A 20,030-nucleotide genomic window follows, 5' to 3' on the forward strand; every position below is an offset into this window, starting at 1 on the left:
TCGGCATGGGGGGCTTCGAGTGCTTGGACTCTACCTGAGCGCAAACTTTCCCCTTAACCCCACTTCCCAACAACTACCCACCCGTAAACTTAAAACGCAAATAAATGTAAAAGTCCAGGGCACTGGGTTGGAGGGGAAGCAACAACTGATGTAGATCGTCCTTTACTGAAATAAAAACATAAAGTGGAGGCTGGTTAATTTATTTATTAGGTATGTTTTCAGGAACAAAAACATTAATAAACAAAGTTAATAACTTAACGGTCAGTCAAGAAATGTTTTCAGCACCAGACAAGACACTCAAACTGTAGTATTTTCCAGGTGGCGTTTGTGTTTTTCTATTTCCTGTGGAAACACCTGGCAGGCGTTTGACAAGGGAGACAACTACTGTACACAAGTTGAGTCCTCCAGGTGGCGCCAGGTGTTGGCAGGCTAGTGAAGCAGGAGCAAGTCTTGTGTATGCCAGCGATCCAGACTTACTAACGCCTGCGGGTGGGACACCTGTACAAAGATGACGTCACCAGCGTTCAGCCTTGCTGACGTCATCAAGAAGGAGGAGAGTCCATCGCAGTGTCTGCTGCTGACAGTTTGATTCCTTTTAGCCAGAGTTGTCTCCTGCTTATTCATGACGTCATAACGGCTCAGTTGGTGGATGACTGGCATGGCCGTCACTGCCTGCGGGAATGACGGAACGAAAGCTGTTACACACAAGTAGGTAGAAGGAATAAAACTGACCAGGCACGCTAACAAGCAGACAGATTACCGGGAATATGCTGAGCATGAACTGTGACCCTGACGACACTCGAGGGTGTGATGGTCCACCCTATGGCCTGACGCCTAATCTATAAGCTAGCAAACCAACAAGCGAACCAACCAACTAACCAACCATCCAAAGAGCATTTCTCACCTGGCTGTCCGTTAGAGATCTGTTGTGCTGGAAGAAGAAGTTCACCGACGAGTGGACCCTGTAGGTTCCGTTGACAGAAGCCTCCAGGCCCCAGGTGAGTCTTTTGATGTCGCCCACAGTGACAGTCCTGTATGGTTCACTGCTGGGGGAGTTGCTGACTGCTAGCACTAAGGCATCGCCCGCCTTTCTGTCGCCTGGATACAGAGAAAGAAAGCTGTCACAATCTGGTCACTAAAACTGTTTTACAGTCTGCTAGTCATAGAAAGAAACTTGTCACCTGTTTCTGATGGTCACATCACTACAGTCACACCAGAATGTCACTGTTACTGGTGGAATGTTCTCTTCTTGACTACAGTCTGCCGACCACTTCCTCTCCCCACAAACTTTATTTCTCACACACTCTCTCTTTCTCTCTGCCTCACAAAGTTCTCTCTTTCTCTCTCTCACACACACTCACACACAGACGAATGTCATAGTCACAGAATAAGGTTATGACCTTAATGGTGGTCAGCGAAAGAAATACCAGAAAGGTAAACAGCCGCAGAACCTAGTGGCCAGAAGGTTAAGAGGTCTCAGAGAGCCAGAAGACCGCCGTAACTGACGGTTAGTCCTTCTGTAAGAAGTGAAAGGTAACCGGATCGAAGCTTGCAGGGCCTTGAGCCGAAAAATCATCCCAGCTCACCCAACAGGTAAGTCGATGATTAATCCTGGCCGTTACAAGTTGAAGTTGTTTACCTGTGCTGCTCACTGCTTGAAGTCCAGTGACATGCCCCAGTGGCTTCCTGGAGTTGGTTGTAAACATGAGCCCGCTGACGTCCCCTGATTCCTCCGTCGTCTCAGAGAAGGTCCACTCTATACAGAAAATCATTAGGGAACTTTACAGACTGAGCAATGCGCCTTCTGAATATGCTTTTGAACTTCTGACAGCCGAGAGCAATGCCCTGGGTAGAATAAAGTTATTAACCTCTGGCATCCAAGTAATGGAGCTGACTAAAAAACTACTGTATCAAAGTTAGATGACAAAGCACTGAGCTTGACAGATCGTGTTTTGCTTTCATCACAGGGCGTCTTTCAGTAAACCGTTCACAACAACCGCCGTAGGTGTCCAACAAGCTGTATCAACTTTGTGTTTCTATATCAATTTGCTCAGAAGGTGGACACTTACTTTATACTGATTTTTGTACTTTCTATTTTGTTTTTGTTTTCTTTTGCTTTTTGTTTTTGTTTTTGGTTTTTTTTTTGGGGGGTTTTTTTTTTGTTTTGTTTTTTTTTTGTGTGTGCACATATAGTCTGGGAACTGTGGTCTTTTGGGTGATATACGAATTCTTCTAGTGGTGCGTTGTCACGTGACAACCTAGGTGTGGCAAAATACATAATAATGCTGGCACTTACCATTGTCTGACTCGTCTCGTTTTTCTGAAAGTTTCTCCCTCAGTACGTCACTGTAGAGCTAAAGAGTTACAACACACACACACACACACACACACACACACACACACACACACACACACACGCACACCACACGCGCGCATGAATAACACATTTAGGGTTTTCTAATGAGTGCTTTTCATTAACGGAAATGATAATGGCAACAAATCCATGCCGTTAGCTAATAAAGTCTTCTACAACAAATTTAAATTTGTTATGGAAAGTATGTGTGTGTGTGGGGGGGGGGGGGGGTTGGTGGTGGTGGTTTGGATGCATATACATATATACCATAGTGTATGACCCTCACAGAAGCTCGTCCCCTGTGCACTGTCACTAGTCTGAGTGAATTCATCTTGTCTTATTCTTGTCTTGTCTCATCCACATATCATGTGATGCCATATGCACGCTCTTATCCATACACACTTACACGACCACACAAACAAACGACCATTTTATCCACACGTGTCAATGTGTGTCGTCACAATGTGTGTGTGCTGACCCTATCCACACCTACTACCACATGGTCTCACACACTCACACTGACCTCATCAATCATGTCGACCAGAGCGAAGTAGCTTGTCGGGCAGCACACCTTTCCCCCGTTATCAGCATCATCGAACGTCACAACCCCTGAGGTCATCCTGTCCTCACATGGCATACACAGTGGCGCCACCACCTCCCCCTGTTCCAGTCCAGACACGTGCGACCCCCGGCACCTGGAGGTTAACATGGAGGGAAGGACCACGCTGAGCACGTTGAGGGCCAGGAACGTGAAGACTACAAGAACAACGACCATGACTCTCGCAGACGACTGTTTGCAAGCACTGATGATCACGTGGGAAGGTCGAAAGTCTTTGTGGAACGTGGACCGATGGACCACTCCATTGGTAGGCCACGAGACATGACCAGATGTGGACGTCTGCATTGTGTTGACGACTGGCTCTTTAACAGTCAGGACAAAATCCTGGAACATTCCAACATATTCATTGATGTCATGTCATGTCATTAACTGGTATAAGCAAAATGTTTACACTGACCAAAGTCTCCAAGACAATCTTTCCCCATCATCTTGGTAAAATGGTCCGCGGTCCGAAAAAATTTGAGAACCACTGGTGTAGACATTTGTCACTGCCACGTACATATGATGCTTGTAGCAAGGAGTACAATTTAAGACACCCTCACACACATGCTAGCATTAAAAAAAAAAAATTCTACTCATAGCCTAAGCGAGATGTGGAAGATAAGATAAAATGACTATTTATGGCAATTGAAGGAAGCTCGATATATCACAATATATTCATATACACGTAACAGACTCATACACTCATGGTCTTCACTTCTACTGTCGCTAGGCGCAGGTCAAACGTTGAAGTCGTGCATTCGCCAGACAAAGTAACTGTTGGTACACAAGCGATGACGATGTATTGTGTCGTGAGTACAGCCCTGCGTACCGTAACGCGGGCGCTCACCACGGATACCCGCGGGCGCTCACTCACGCCCTAGAGAGCCTGTGATACCCTTCGCCCACCGTGGGCGCCTGTTAAAATGGCGGCTGACAGCGAAGTCGAGAATATAATTTTGTTGATGGACATATTTGACAACGACGACTAATTAATAGAAGCAATATATTGCAGCGCCAAACAATATACTTCTAGTGGCATTCATTTGGGAACTAAAAGAGGAAAAAAAGTCCATAAGAATTAAAGATTATGTGGAAAGAGCAATGCGGTAGTCAAGCATATCACGTAAAAACAAACGACGAGCAGACTTTCTGTTGTTGTCGTCCCGATTCGGAGTTTCAAGATCGAAGGCAAATTCATCTACCATCTCTAGAAAGACATGACGATGAAATCTGAACTTTTAATGCACTTCTTTGTCGTCGTATATATTTATCTATCGCAAAATACTTATTTATTAGAAGATCCACCGTGAATATCATCTACACGCTTAAACTTTACAACCATGGCGGCCATCTTTGCGCCCGTGGCGTAGTACCTCTCAAGCAAGTACGCGTGCGCCCGCGTGCGCTCACTCAAATTTCGCTGCGGTCCGGCCCGCCCGTCGTAGGCGCCCGCGGGCGCACGCGTTGCGATACGCAGGGCAGGCTTTGCTTGCAGAACGCTCCGACGCCATTTTACTCATGACGTAAAACTTGAATGACGACAGATGGGTACAATGACGGACAAAGGAAACAGAAAGTTCTCGAAAGATCGGTGGATGTGCAGCAAGAGAGAGAGAAAGATGGAGAGATCTGCGCCAGCAACTTGTCAGGTTTGTTGTGGTTTGTACGTGTTCCAATGAACGGTGTGGAATTCGATACATTTTAATATGATTAGTACTGATTAGTATCGATGTGCATTAAAGATTTGGGGGTGTAGTATGTTAGCCGTGAAGTTGCTGTCGCTGTTGTCCCTCTGCTGCTCCTTTTCTTAAGAACGAGAACGAGGCTGCACCTAACTGGGATGACAGCTCTATGGCTCCACAACTATTTCTTTACATATTTGGTTATTTCTGCACTTGATATGCAGTTTGTCCTGTATGTTCATCATTGCCTGGGTTTTACTTTCTGCTTTGTTTTTGTAAGCGTCATTAGGAATCATGTAGAGTTTTCTTCTTCAACAATTCTTCAGGGCGTTGCCAGTGTCAGCCATTACTTTATCAGTTTTAACGTACATACGGAAACCACATTAACTTCTCGTTGGAATATCTTTGAAGAGAGTAATTATTTTAATCATGACTGTCTTTGTTGTACACAACAATTATTCTGGTTTCACTGCATCTCTCCAACTCCTTTCCTTGTTTCAAGATCGACTGTTTGATCTACAACTGCAGACATTGTCTACGTCATCATGTAGATTTTCGCTTGTCCTACAGGATTTGATCCGTGGGCAAGAAACTGGTCTGAATCCAGTTTGTTCACATTGTTGCACAGTGGTCTGGTAACAACAGTGAACAAATTGTGAAGCATTTGCAGGAAGCCTTTTAGCTCAAGACCTGGAGAAGAAGATGAGGACAGACACCCACACTGGATGATCAGTGTATTGGTGAATGGAGAGAGAAATTTATTTACAGAGTAAATATCTTGACCCTCTAGCAATCACTATGTATTCACTCTGCTATTAAGACTTTTTGTTGGATAATGATAATCAACAAAGGGAGTATGTGCATAGTAGTTAGAGATAATTCTACTAAATTAATAATTTTTAATAAACAGAACATGTCCAAAATAAACGTTTTTGAAGCGTGGTTCTATAGTATGTAAGGTTAAATGTTTCTTTAAAAGTACATCCTGCAGTTTACGAAGTCTCGTTAGTGTTTAGACCAATCGGTTTTAACGATATTGTTCTCTTTACAGTAACAACAACTGCGGGATTTCGTATGGCTTATCTCCTTCAAAGATAGTTTAAAGTTTACATTCCTTGGAAACATCTTTACGGACAACATTTCATCACAAGCACGGCCTGCGACGGGTTTGAACAAAATTGTGTACCTAACAACAACGATGTATGTATAGAAAATAGTGTTTGATTGTATTGTGTGGAGTATAACTACATAGCTACGGAGCGACATCCCTTTGTGAAAGTTAAAAAATATCAGTAGATATCCAGGTATCACCAAATATCACTACCACATCTCAGTTAACTTTGATTTTTGTTATGGTAAAAGTCCAGGGGGAAATATTTCCGTTACTGATTATACTGTGTTTACTTACTTGTTGTTGCTAAAAACCAATCATGACAGCTCATCAACTCTGGTAGATACATACACAGGTACCTAGTTCCGTTTCACATGCAGTTTACCATACAGGAGGACTTGAGATAAAAGAATAGAAAAGAGACGACACGACAGCTGGATAACCATCAGAAACCATAAATGCGATGACCTGCTGATACCAGGAGTGATGAGAACCACAACTGTATCCATAACAAAATAATTAGCTATTCATGTGTGTGATCAAATATCTCTGAATGAACATTAACATATTTTGTCTAAAAAAATTGTGCTTACAGGGCGAACCTTCGGCAGTTCACCAGAACTCAGAGACTAAAGATGTGTTTGGTTCTTCTGGTACTCCTGACTGTGTTGTACATGGTGACTCTAATCATCCTGACATTTGGTTCAATGCCCATGATAATCGCGCCACAACACAGCCACAGTTTTTCAACCTCGCATTACTTACGTCACTTCCGCTCGATATTTATACTTGATGTTGCAAATCATGACCTGGCGCTTGATAATCAAGGGAAGCCCCTTAGTATATCCTCCTCTGACGTAAGGACTGACAGTAGAGCCTCTGCTGTTAACAATAAGTTGATTGTATGGTACAACATGCCTTACTGGATTAGGAAAAGGTCGTATGCTGAGGTGTTTGGCCACTGTCCAGTCAGCACATGCAACTTGTCCACAAACTATAGTGCGGATAGTGCAGCTGGCGACGCTGTGGTGTTTCACGGCGCTCCATTAGAGATACCAGTGCCACCTCGAGCTTTTCCTGACCAGGTGTACGTCTTCTTCATGTTAGAACCGCCGACGAAACTTGGGTTTGGAGAGCAAAAAACATCACCATGGAACTCAGTGAGTCTCTTTGTTTCATAGTGTATTAAAATCGCTTTCATTTATTTTCCTACCGTAACTGGTACGAGCCTAGCACAGGTGAACTCACACTAAGCAGAGCCTTTGCGCACCCGTAAGAAGGTCCACCCAGTAGACAGCAGGTCCACTTCTTCACGTCAGTCACTATTCTTCCTTCCACTTCCCACGGCTTCGGCCTCCTTTAACGAAGCCCTGGAGGACCGTCGTCGCTTTCCCCCAGGTCGACATAGAGGTATTTTGATTCTGAAGAGTATGGTACATAATTTTCTGTATGCCTCGCTGATTTCTCGGCTTTCATTTCTAAAGAGCTCTAAATCATTGTACAGCTAAGATCTTTGTAAAAATATTTGTTGCAGGCTTTTAACTGGACATGGGGCTACAGGCATGACGCAGATATAAGAACGACATACTTTTATCTGGAACATTCCAAGCAGTTGCCAAGTATTAGTTTCCTCAAAGATTTAGTTCGAAAGAAGGAAAAGCCTGCGGCATGGTTTGTTTCTAACTGCTACGAACAAGCCCAACGACTGCGTTACGTTGAGAGACTGAAGGAAGTTCTCCCTGTGGACGTATATGGAGACTGTGGGACTCTGCACTGCACAACCTGGGCCACAGAATGCGACACCATGCTTACCAAGTACTTTTTCTATCTTTCCTTCGAGAACTCTTTTTGCCAGGATTACGTGACAGAGAAGTTTTCTCGAGCCTTCTTGAAGGATGTGTACGTGGTTCCTGTTGCGCGAGGTGGGCTGAACTACTCTCACCACTTTCCTCAAGGAATTTTTATCAACGCCGATGACTTTAGCAGCCCAGAAGAACTGGGGATGTATCTGAAAAAGCTGATGAACGACGAAGACGCCTACATTGACATGTTGTGGCGAATCGCTCACTTTGTCGACTTGGACTCTTACAAAAACCCATACTACTACTCGTGGTGCCAGCTGTGTGACAAGCTACACAGGCTGCAGGACAATGCCAAGACGTATCCAGACGTCTTTGGATGGTACCACGATGGGACATGCCGACCGCCAAGGGAATTCTAGAGCTTGGTACAGTTGGTGGCATACACGGATGATCTTGCCATTTTGGAAGAACTTTTTTCTTTTTTTCGTTCAGACGGCTGCTCTGAGTCAACAGGCAGCTGGAACACTCGACCTTTTCATTGTCAAGTGACGTCCCGATCACAGTAAACATGTGATGCACCTATTGTCGACAAATGTGGAATAAAACAAAGTAAACAATATGATTGTGAATGTCAAGTGCAAGATTAGACGGTTGTACATTTCTGTTGCTTGCTTATACCATGAATTACTTGAGTGAGAGAGAGGTTGAGAGAGAGTATAAAAAGAGTAATTTCAAAGGTCTAATTAAGCGCACAATTTTGTTAATTATGGTTGTGTCAAACTCGATGCAAGGTCCGTAAACGCGCAAGCGTAGAAACGTGTGGATAATGCATAGATACATCTTAATTACAAATCGTATGACGTGTCGATTTTGACCTCTGTGTTTTCCTCTGTGTACCTCTCCTCTAAACGTGCATTGAAAACGCACATCTTCGTAAACTTCACTCCTTGGACCTTTTTCACACACTGCATTTTGCAGTTACTCTCTGCTCTTGTTCTTGCTATTGGTTCCTTTTTGTGTTTTCTCTTTTTGATGTTATTCTTCGTTTAGTACGGTTGTTTATTCTTTTATAGTTCATATGTTATAAAAAAAATTTATCAGTATCTCGGGATTTAAAAGTAAGATCTAGAGGTAATTACCTAAATTTATTGAATTTTGTTCCCTTTTTTTTCATCGGATCATGCAATGCATGGCTTAACTAAACCTGGTTACAAAGTTTGAGTGAAAGAGTTTTGAAGTATGAATTTCAAAGAAAATGTTTTACATTTTAAACTATTAATAAGAAATGGGCAAAAGGATGGCGCACGAACTTTTTTCTATTTCTTTTCAAACTACACTCATTACTTCACTCATTTTACATGGGGAAAATGATGTGGGCATTGTTCAAAGGGAAAAAACTCTAGAAATAACGATTCATCGTGACTATGGCCAGTTTACTTCCCTTGGAATATGAAGCGAGTATTGTCTTCTACTTCGCTTAGTCACATATTTTGCTCTGAAACCAGGTGTATGTGTTCCACATGATAGAACCGCCACCGATTGCTGGGTCCGATTATCAAAACACGTCATGGAACTCGGTAAGCCTCGTTGCTATGTCTCAATTGAGCAGCAATGACTAAACAGTCTGGACCATTATGTGTTATTTTTCTTGTTCTCTTTTTTTTTGCCTAACACACACACACAGAGACAGAGAGAAACGAAAAGAAAGAATAACTGTGCATGTATACGTCCTCAGAGGTGAAACCACGATCCCCCACAGTCATTGTAACAAGTACAGGCAATGTTATCTCAGTTAAATACTGTGTCTTTACTAACCTCCCCTCTCCACAAAGAAAGATATGAAATATTCTGAAAACTTCGTAAATACAGGTAAAGCTCTACACGTTGGATTTCCTTCTGCAAATCATCATTTTTCAGGCTTTCAACTGGACATGGACCTACACTCAGGACGCCGATATCTGGGTCCCCTATTTCTTTCTGGAACGTTCCAAGCAGTTGCCATGTCTTAACGTCATCCGCGAAGTTGTACAAAGGAAGGACACGCCTGTAGCTTGGTTTGTTACTAACTGCCAGTTGGACCAAACTCAACGACTAGCCTACGTCAACAGACTACAGAAAATTCTGACAGTGCATGTGTATGGTCGATGTGGGACCATGCAATGCGCTCGAATGTCCAAAGAATGTGACGACATGCTCACCACCAAGTACTTCTTCTATCTTTCCTTCGAGAACTCTTATTGCCAGGATTACGTGACTGAGAAGTTTTCTCGAGCATTTTTCCAGGGTGTCCATGTGGTTCCTGTTGTGCGGGGTGGGCTAGACTACTCTCAACATATTCCAGAAGGAACATTCATCAACGCCGACGATTATAGAAGCCCCGAGGACCTCGGCAAGTACCTGAAAGAGCTCATGAACGATGAAGGGACCTACATTGATATGCTGTGGCGGATCGCTCACTTTACTACCGCCATCTACCATGACAGTTACACCTACTCGTGGTGCCAGCTGTGTGACAAGCTACACAGGCTGCAGGACAATGCCAAGACCTATCCAGACCTCTTTGAGTGGTACCACGAGGGGAGATGTTGGCCACCCAAGAAGTTATAGCCTCTCTGTGGCGATAACAACTTTGTAGGTACAGACACACGTGTTGTGTGCGGTACTTTGTATTCACACACCTGGTAAACGCATGTGACAACCATTATCCAACTCGACCGCTACCATAAAACTAATTTCGCTTTTTTTTATTCTAAGAAAAGCAATTGCGATGATGTTAAGAGAGAAGAATCCTCGAACTACGAAACCTAACAAACATTACCAAGCAGACGATCTGCTTTTCTGGCTAATAGCGAAAATATGTTTCTTAGAAATGCAAACCTATCAGACGGATAATCTGTAATTTTAGCAGCTTCTCGCAGGACTGAAGCGGTTTAACTTTTCTTACCTTGAACAAATAATCCTTGACTTACGTGTTTCGTTATAATTTCCTAAGTTTTTTTTTAAAAGATTTTTCTGAAACTCTACACAACAATAAGATTGTGGTTTGTCGGTGATATTAATTCTCATTCTATTTTTTCGAGGACCTTGAATATGCTTCAAGATATTACCTTGTTTCACACCGACCTAAATTTTTCTTCTATTTTTCTCTCTACCAGATAGACAATTTATACGAAAATAGAGAAGTTGTGAACAATTCTTCCCTCTGTGTATAAAGTACTGCATCGGCTTTCAGTCGATCCTCGTATTTGGATCGAGATCATAATATTGCTTTTATTTATGTGTTTGATAGCTCAAATAATGGTTCACGACAGAAATAAAAAGAGTTTCATGATGAATCCAATAAACATACAGGTTCTGATGCTATTGCTCAATTAAAGAATCTCAGAAATCTGGCAATACAAAGTTTTCTAGGGTTACATAATATTAACGTATAAACATGGTTTATAGGTTTAAAGGAAGTTTACATCTTCACGCATTGATTGGGTCCAGACACGTGCGACAGACAAATGACACTAGGGACAGGGAACAGGCTTTGGGTTTTCACACAAACGATAACAGATGGAGATGGTCGCGCAGTCCCACCCGAGATGTGAATATTACTACATAATGAAGCATCATTCACACCCGGTATATATATAATACAGAGAGACAGACGCTTAGCTAGATCAACTAAATAGGCTTGTGAAGGTGCTTCTCTAACTGGACAACATATTGACTTGTTAAATCATCACTGGCAAAAGACATTCAAAAGCTGGTTCTAACGCCTGACGCGTGGATCATTTAAATAAATAAACAAAATATTGCACATTCTCTGTTGAGAAGTGTGAGAGACCGGGAAGTTGAAGTAAACGGAGGTTTGACAACGGACTGCCATCCGTGGAACATATAAAACACCATATTAAATCACATATTACCGTAAGCAAGAGAAACCAAGAAAGACAATGTACTTACACAGGTGATACGCACCGTTTACCTGTAGATCGACGAACCATTACAGCATTTTGTCCTTTGCTTTCTTTCTCAGAAATACAGGAAAATGTGTTCGGGGAAATCGGAAATTCCCGATTTGAAGTCACACACGAGACCCACCGACTTTCGGTTTCCGGTGTATTTTTAGTTCGTGACCTCATCCACCTCTCTTGTTGCCATGGCGACAAGTACCGCGTGGTTTCGAGATGACAGATTTCCTTTACTTGCACCACGGACGTATATATGCTGTGTATATATATATTAGTTCGTGCCTGCACCATGAATCATTTAGTGTTTTTGTGTGTGTGTGCGGGCGTGATGAATACTTGCTAACAACATTTTTTTTTTTTTTTTTTTGAAAAACAGGAATTGACCAATTTCGATAGAACAGAGAATTCGTATGTTCTTGAACTGGCTTGCCAGATAAATTATTTAATGAAAATAATAAATTTGCCTTCATCTCATTGTCCACTCTTCAATATTCCTTGTTCCTCGTGTTTTTAAATGGCTGGTTAAACCCTGACGAGAAAGCACTTCCACCCGGAGGTGATTTTCAAGGGATATATGCGTTAAGAGTGAGGAAAAAAGTCCTCACTTCCAGTTGGTGCTGCGTCAACTGTGTCTCGAGACGAGATCTGAACCTTGACTCGTTACTATAGCAACAAGCACTTACTTGACCACGTGGCTACCATCACGCCTCCTGCCTTCATCTAGTCTCCTCGGCGTCAACCTTCCTGGACAGTAGCTTTAGTCGGAGATTGTCCACAGACCATGGGTCCTAGACCTCTAGGTGGGTGCCTTTATTGCTTCCAAAGTCCATCTCCATAGTTATAACATTCGCGGGACATACAAAATTATCAACTTAAAAACTAGTCTGTGACACTTGGTCAAGCAGTAGTTTCACCACAGCATCTTAATACACGTGTAAATCCCAGCCAGGATGTCGGATCCATTTCACGACAAGCGGGTCGCAGGCAGTCGACGAGAAGCATACGTGTCTGCTCCGCCTCTATGTGTCCTGTCTTGTTATGGATGTTACTTTCTTTTTCCCTCAGACTTTATGTTAATATGATTTTTTCTTTATTGTAAACTTACGATAAATACTCCTAAGTTTATTGAATTTTGAATTTAGCAATAAGTCCATCACTTTAGAGGCAGACACAAACAAGTATAACAGGTCAGGTGTCATTTCTTTGCCTCAGCCTTTTTGCTGCTAAAGAACTCCTGCTAATTTATGTGAATTGTTTCAGAGAAACATGTTAGTCATGATTTTTGTGATGATTGCAAGCTCTGCACAACTGTTGAGTGAAGAAAGAGGTGATATGAGATTGAAAAGTCCTGCATTTTTTTTGTGGGCTATGAAAACTTGTACTTTTGTGATTCTCTAAAAAGGCGTACACATAATAAACCTACAACTTGTTGCTAGTTGTGTAATAAATTATTAATGCTCACACCTATGTGAATATTCAGATTGTTCAATGACAGATTCACGCATCAATAGACACACACACACACGACACACACAGAGTACAAAATAAAGTTCATATAACTTTAAACTGGCATCAGCTCCTCATCGAGGCAAAAGATATAATAGTGCCTAGAAACTAGTTAGACTTGGTGGCCAGGAAGAAGAAAAAAATCTGACTCAAGATCTGCACGCATGTCACTCTCCAGAGCAGACGCCTTATGATGGCATTCACTATCTGTGCTTCAATACTGTTTCATGGCATTCAGCAGTACTTTATAGAGAAAAACCAAACTCTTACACTTCACAAAAATATTCCAGTTATCTTGACACAAAATGTATGCATGTGCATTATACATGTTTAAGTTCTTCAGTGAACTCTTCAACTGATCAGCACACTCAGCAAGAAAGTTCTGTATTCAAACCAAATGTTTGTGAATTTTTCTTTCTTTGCTGATCTATTGAACCAATGTGCCCCCACTTACGATGCCAATGGTCTAACCAGTCAGCAATCCACCTCCCCTAATTACATCATTATACTCCTTATCAGATAATCTTGTTATGTTATTTATAACATAGCATTTTTTTATGCTACTTCTACTCTAGACTTTCATGGCTGACTGAACTTAATACTTTCTGTTCCACACTGGAAAAATAACCAAACTTTACGTTCCTGGCAGTGTTTTATTTATTCATAACATGATTGTGATAGCATCCTTGCAGATATTTCAACTGCTCTGCTGGTCTGTTAGTCTGTGTTTTCAGCTACTTCAGCATTCTCGGCATGTTTCCCTTGATCAGTCTCCCTAAATCTGTCCAGCATCGCAAGCAGGGAGAATGTATTCTTCTGCAAATATAAATTGGGCAAGTAAGACATTTAAATAAATATTCTCAAAGCTAATAAAATAGCATGATATACTGTGGCAGAACTGGCTACAACTGATTATAATGTTGAAGGTTACAGCATCACTAACAGTTGCCAACTTCATCAGTTTTAAGAATTTAAGAAATTATAGCAAATATAAAAATGTGTGATTACACACTGATTTCTTTTAATTATATGTTTTTACTTCGAGCGAAGCATTCGTACAAATTAAAACTCTGTAAAACAGCAAGCAAATTTTCAAAAAGAAAGGACCTTGTCCATTCCATGCTGAACAAGCGTAAAAGATAAAGAGAAGCCTATCAACTGTAGGGGCTGTGAACTTTAATAGTTTACAATGTCAAAGGTGTGACAAATGGAAGTCCCCCAAACCACTCCTGTCGCCTTTTACCTCCCCTGTCAAATGTTTATAGTCCACTAGACCATGTCAGAAATTATTCATATTTAAGTCAAAGATATTTCAATTTTATAGCTTTATTTTTTTTTTTAGTACTATAAATTTTTACTCATTTTACTTTAGTTTGGTATATGAGTTCACTTTTGCAATACATTTGCATTTGATCAGTGAGTTTTTGTAACACAATCCAAAGCAAAGAAGCTGAGCATTAAACCCCCTCGCCCCTGTATAGTAAGAGTAAATAAAAAATCAAATTTTGATCCTCTACAAATGACACAATGGTAGCAAAATGTAACAAAGTTATGGGATCATCTGAGAGAGAAACATAGTTAATAAAATGCAGAAAAACAGGAAAAAAAAGACAGAAAGACAGTTGGCAAAGTCCTGAAGAAGATTTAGATGCTGCAAAAGATGATTTAGATAACTGTTACCTTTCAACTTTGTAATCCTGTTACATGTTGGTCTTGCCAGTTCTGGATCTGTTTCTTGCAGGTGTCTAGATGAGGTGGAACATATTCTGTTAATGTAGACAACCATAAGAAACACTAATATAACTGCTGGACATCTGAAGATTTACAAATAGTCTACCCATAGAAAACATACGATAAAGCTTTGATGATGACAGCTCAATTAACCCCTCACACCCACACCCACACCCACACATACACTCTCACAATATATACATTTAGTCTTACTTAGGAAAGTAACTTGTGGCCTTCATGTCTGTCTCATCACCCAAAGGATTAAAACCATCAGCTTCTTCCTTTATACCAATTCCTATGTCATTACTTTTGTAGCTGCAAAATACAAAGATGACATGTAAATTTTCTCCCTACAAGACATGAGTAACTTAGTGCAAGAACACTGTATGACTACAGTAAACATTGCTGGCTGGTAAAATAACACACAAGTTTACAAAAAAAAATTTACTTTGAATGTCTCTCTGTTAGCAATATCACTTGTGCAGAGAAAACATGAGGTGCCTTTTAAAACATGCAGAGATACTAATGTCAAACAGATGGCTTGAAGCTTTACAGCAAGAGTCATTCATATCCCAACATCAGAATTCTCCCCACCCTCTAGCACATGCATCCCCTCTTCTCTCTCTGCTGGTTGTTTACCTGGGAAGAGATTCTGAATCTGACTCCTCTTGCTTGATCACCCTGACTATTTCTTCGCCATCATAAAATTCATGGACTGGTTGTATTGATTGGACTGGTTCATTCTTTATCTTGACTTTGAAGATTTGCTCGCCTGTCCTGTTGAAACATCATGCACAAACATAACTGACATCAAATAAATTAATAAATATCCTAGGCCAGGCATGACAAACTGAGGGTCCCCTGAGGGCCACATGGGCCACATTTACGTTGTGATGAGGGCCACATACATGTATCCTTCGTGCAGGCCACAGGTATGATTGCAAAGGGCTGCATGTTTGACATGCCTGTCCTGCCAATTGCATTTTGCCATAGAAGAATGTTAAAAAAAAATTACATAAAGTTTGAGCAACAATATAACAAAGATTTTTGCATAAACTTCTGCTTTTCCTAGATGTGTTTAGTGAGCTTGTGAAAGTTTTTTCCTGCTGAAGATTTTTACTACTATGTGCGCATTTATGATCACAGTGATAATCAAAATGTGGGAATTCCTGTAGTAATGGGGTCATGAAAACTTTTAGGTAAATGAAGCCATTATTTCACTAGGCTAATTACACCTCTAATTTGCACAAATATTTTCCCATTTCTGAAAGAGCAAGTGCCAACCCTGTGAAAAGAAAGCTAAATCACAGGCTGAATAAATGAACCTCAGCTACAGTACTTTAGGATATATCTACCAACCAGTTGTATCTGTACAAGTAAATCAATTTCTTTTTTCACCACAAATGGTTGCATCTTTTGTTTCTTTACTGCATCTTAAAACAATGTGCTGCTTTGTCTAATAACCATCAATGTTGTAAGCAACAGATCCCTTCCCTTCTGTAAACACAAAGGCTTCAGCTGCTCAATGATAAATATATTAACATGAAACAATGGTTTTAAACATCAGTTTCAATAGGGCTTCCTTTTGAAAATAGCAGGTACTGTATTAATCTTCTGAGCTTAATGTCACTTTAAGTTGGAGTGACTGTCAAAACTCTTAATTCTAAAGTTCTAAGGACAGATACAAACTCCCCACCATACCTAGTTACTGTAGAATGTAGTTTTGCATCCCTGTTCTGTGGCAAAAGTGCTTTTGTATCAGCTGGTACTTTTGGTCTAATGGACTGCACATCCTGTGAACTTTGAGCACTCCGTGTAGCATAAAAGCTGAAATAAATTTTGAAGAAAATCAGAACACTTAAGTTTATTTATAACTTAACATAAAATAATAAAGCTTAAGTTTGTTGCCTCACAACTGAAAACAGAATTAGTACTTGGATCAGCTTTGATCAATAAAATAAAACATCTTACTGAAAATAGACATCCACTCAAAGAAAAAAAGAAAAACCTATAGCTGTAATAGGTCATGTTCAGCACAAAATCAAAGCTTCAATGTACATGGTGTAAAATCAAATGACAGCCTATCCCCCTTCCACCACCACCACCAGCCATTAGTCATCAGGGTCAATATAACCACCAACAAACGCCAAACGCATCTATCAACTAAGCCAGCGGTTCTCAACCTGTGGGGCGCGCCCCCCCTGGGGGGGGACGTGCTTACAAGGGGGGCGCGAAGGTGGTCATTTTTTAAAAGTTTCTTATACCGGTATCAGTGAAATTAGCTTACATTGCTGGCTAAGGGGGGCGCGCGGACGTACCTTTGTACGGGGGGCGTCACAAGTAAAAGGTTGAGAACCGCTGAACTAAGCCATGGGATAATGATGAAAATAACAAAACTTTGATCAGCTTGCTTTGTTGCTTTCTGTATCTTTTAGGCATAAGATGATCACATTTGTGTTTATTCTTGTAGCTGTCACATGTTTAGGTTGGTACCTTGCATTATTATCACTGGTTTACTGCAGTCTTTTGAGATTTTCTGCATGATTTTATTAAAATATTATGCAAAATTGTACCAAAACTTGAAGCATGAATCTATCCACTGTGCACCCACCATGGGATGTGTTGCTCAACCAACTGCACTGCTTTTGCAGATATTAAACTAAGCAAGCAAACATTTTTCTCATCTGTTCCCACACACAAAAACAACCCTAGCTGAGGTCTGATGGCCTCATGGCTGTGGTTGATCCGAGCAGTTAAATCCATCCATTTATTTCTTCCTTCCCATTTTCCATCTTTAAATTGCTAGCCTCTATGACTTTCTATAATTATAATGAGGATATCCAGAGAAAAACTTTACAGAACCAGAAGACCGTGTGACAAACTAAATAACGAAATTTTGTGGGGGGTGATTTAGGAGAAACTAACATGCTGATTTTATTTACCAGTTTAACGAAAAAGATAAGAGAACACTCAAAATACCTCTAAGCAAAACTTTCAAATACCCTATATTTCAAACAATTGGTGAATGCACTCAAGAACATGCTGCCCACCTGTCAATCAATAAGTGTGCAAACTGCTCATCTTTATCTATGTTAAGGATTGTCTTGGCTTCTTTCCATCTCTCAATCTCAGAAGCAATGCACACCCGTTCGGAAGTCTGCTCCGTCTCCGACACATGGCTACTGGGGGACTCCACCTGTTCTTTTGAGTTTGTCTGTATTTTGTGAGGATTCGGCTGCACTTCTGTTCTTGTACTAGTTCTAGACAATTGCTTTTCTATTCAAAAGAAAAAAAATCTCTTAATAATAAACTCCATTGGTCAACGTTCGCTGTGGCTGTCGTACGCAGCTAGCGTAACTGCTTGGTAGTTAACAAAACTAAACTGAATTTTGAATAGAGAAATCGAATACTATATAAACTATATTTCTAAGGGAACAAGTATTCAAACTGATTGATTTTTATGGCTATTCGTGGTCGAGTTCTGTAGAGTAAATGCTTTTACAAACTACCGAATACACAATATTTGGTGAAGACTTAGTAAAACCATTTTCCTAGTCCTTTTTACGACGCGAGTCTTCAATACGAAATTTTACAAATACCTCGAAATTTGTGCGATTCAAACGGTCTTCTGGTTACAGAAGCTCTCTTTTTTCTCTTTGCTTTTCTCTTTGAACTGGAAATTATAATGATCGTACAAGCAACTATCGCTAAAAACTCATCATCACTACTGTCACCGAAAAAGTCCGCCATTGTTGTTTACAGTAAAATCTCGACAACGCGAGATCGTAAAAAAAACGACTTTTATTTCATTTCTTTATTTCATAAGCTGAAGCATTGTTCACAGAGATTAAATAGCTAAGAAACATACTACAAAGCTTCCGGTTTATTCACATTTCAAATTAACTCAAACAAGGCATGAGATCATGAACGGTGATGTAAGTTCGTGATGAGACTACAAGTCTTTGTTTAGGCTCGCCGAGACTGACAGCCGAGAACTCCGCAAGAGGCTAACCGTTGGTCTCGGCAGACAGCAATTAATATAGTCCGTGATCAAATTAGCATAAAAGCTGAACAGTATACACGAGAAAAACTTTACATGTTAGTATATAAATCTATGTTAATATATTTCTTTGGGGAAAACATGGCTTGAAAGGTGTGCATGTGTTATAGATGCAAAAGCTTTAGCGAAGAGACACGTCATATGAGCACATCCAAACATGTCCAGTATACTTTCTGCTCCAAAATCTATAACTCCAATATAATCTAGAAGGAGATACCGTTATGTTTCTTTTAGGCAATGGAAGAACCGGCGGCTCGATTTCGCAGTAAATTTTGTTGTAGTTCACAAGAACGATCAGCAAGTTTAAGAGGCATTTTGAAAACAGATGTAACTTTCATCTACGAAAAAAAAATCACATTGTCATCCTTTGCTTCTTCTCCAAAACTGAGTTGCTGTGGACACTCATTAGTTAGTCACTTGCTAGTCTGTTGCTACACCTACCCCTTGGGTGAACTAAAGTTACGCCCTAGCTCCGGACTAATATTCTCTGAGTCGGGAGCAATGTAACGGTCGTAAAGTTGGTCGGGTGATACGTCCAGAGCTATTATCTGGAAAAGTATGTGAAGGTGATAACTAGCTGATGTCTCAACCGAATTTGAAGCTAAGTCTCTGACCTTACAGTTAATTGATATTTTCACAGTCACACCTTACATAATAAAACGTGTTTCTCCTGTCCCCTGTTCCATAAATTGTTTCCATCGTTATCACTTGTATTCCCTCTGTGGGGAATTAAAGGCACTATATATAAAGCAACATTTTACTAACCCATGGCCACCACCTGCACTCAATACCCTTTCCAAAACAACTTTTTAAAATCCAAGACGGCAAGTATAAACTGAGCAGCTCTGTAGGGAAGCAATTAATATTCAAACAGCACAGCATTAACAATTAAGGCCAAGGTAATGAGGGTATTTCATCAAGCTCAGTGACCTACAGCAATTTGTGAATGTTTTCATATGATTTTTTTACGCGTTTGCGCTTGCTTTTGTATGTCTAAGTGTTCACATACCGAATTAAACATGTATATAAACAAAATGAAAGTAGAACTCTTAATTTAAAGTCTTTTTTTTTTCTTTTAGTCACAGATTCTTTCACTTTTTTCATGCTTTGAGGTCGTCCCTATACATAGAACTCTTTTTTTCCTGTGACGTGACAAGAATGAGCTGGACTATTACCTGTCTCAACAGCTCTCAGTGTACGAAATTTTATCTCTTTGAATATCGTC

At 40.6% G+C, this 20,030-nt stretch overlaps 4 protein-coding genes across 10 annotated transcripts; 2 read left to right on the forward strand and 2 right to left on the reverse strand.

Annotated features, from left to right (window-relative positions):
* Window positions 1-189: 189 nt before the first annotated feature.
* On the reverse strand, window positions 190-11,665 carry LOC112555273. 2 transcript variants are annotated; one of them, XM_025223603.1, is made up of 6 exons: window positions 11,516-11,665; window positions 2,877-3,296; window positions 2,297-2,354; window positions 1,640-1,756; window positions 905-1,098; window positions 190-672 (listed from the first exon to the last, which is right to left on the reverse strand). In XM_025223603.1, exons 2-6 carry the CDS (start codon window positions 3,255-3,257, stop codon window positions 430-432), a joined length of 993 nt encoding a protein of 330 aa, XP_025079388.1. In that variant the 5' UTR covers window positions 3,258-3,296; window positions 11,516-11,665; the 3' UTR covers window positions 190-429. The 2 variants fall into 2 exon arrangements, with proteins under 2 accessions (XP_025079388.1, XP_025079387.1); XM_025223602.1 differs by having other exon boundaries at window positions 11,501-11,644.
* Window positions 4,255-8,211, forward strand: LOC112555272 (alpha-(1,3)-fucosyltransferase C-like). Of its 4 annotated transcripts, none has more exons than XM_025223596.1 (5): window positions 4,255-4,603; window positions 5,207-5,405; window positions 5,688-5,836; window positions 6,343-6,907; window positions 7,282-8,211. In XM_025223596.1, coding segments are annotated over exons 3-5 (1,254 nt in total). In that variant the 5' UTR covers window positions 4,255-4,603; window positions 5,207-5,405; window positions 5,688-5,834; the 3' UTR covers window positions 7,969-8,211. The 4 variants fall into 4 exon arrangements, with proteins under 4 accessions (XP_025079381.1, XP_025079384.1, XP_025079386.1 ...); XM_025223599.1 differs by having other exon boundaries at window positions 5,307-5,405; XM_025223600.1 differs by having other exon boundaries at window positions 4,599-4,617; window positions 5,307-5,405.
* Window positions 9,413-10,893, forward strand: LOC112555274 (alpha-(1,3)-fucosyltransferase C-like; the record flags this gene model as incomplete). Its single annotated transcript, XM_025223604.1, has 2 exons — window positions 9,413-10,245; window positions 10,419-10,893. A coding segment is annotated over one exon (744 nt), but the record flags the coding sequence as incomplete, so codon positions are not given.
* A 1,988-nt stretch (window positions 11,666-13,653) lies between the features above and the next one.
* LOC112555275 lies at window positions 13,654-18,521 on the reverse strand. 3 transcript variants are annotated; one of them, XM_025223606.1, is made up of 7 exons: window positions 18,345-18,521; window positions 17,796-18,021; window positions 16,447-16,572; window positions 15,385-15,522; window positions 14,959-15,060; window positions 14,695-14,759; window positions 13,654-13,830 (listed from the first exon to the last, which is right to left on the reverse strand). In XM_025223606.1, the coding sequence occupies exons 1-7, from the start codon at window positions 18,493-18,495 to the stop codon at window positions 13,790-13,792; spliced, it is 849 nt and encodes a 282-aa protein (XP_025079391.1). In that variant the 5' UTR covers window positions 18,496-18,521; the 3' UTR covers window positions 13,654-13,789. The 3 variants fall into 3 exon arrangements, with proteins under 3 accessions (XP_025079391.1, XP_025079390.1, XP_025079392.1); XM_025223605.1 differs by having other exon boundaries at window positions 14,695-14,780; XM_025223607.1 differs by lacking the exons at window positions 17,796-18,021; window positions 18,345-18,521 and adding an exon at window positions 17,357-17,781 and having other exon boundaries at window positions 14,695-14,780.
* Between the last annotated feature and the right edge of the window lie 1,509 nt (window positions 18,522-20,030).

This window comes from Pomacea canaliculata, linkage group LG14 (assembly GCF_003073045.1).
Source record: "Pomacea canaliculata isolate SZHN2017 linkage group LG14, ASM307304v1, whole genome shotgun sequence".
NCBI lineage: Eukaryota > Metazoa > Mollusca > Gastropoda > Architaenioglossa > Ampullariidae > Pomacea > Pomacea canaliculata.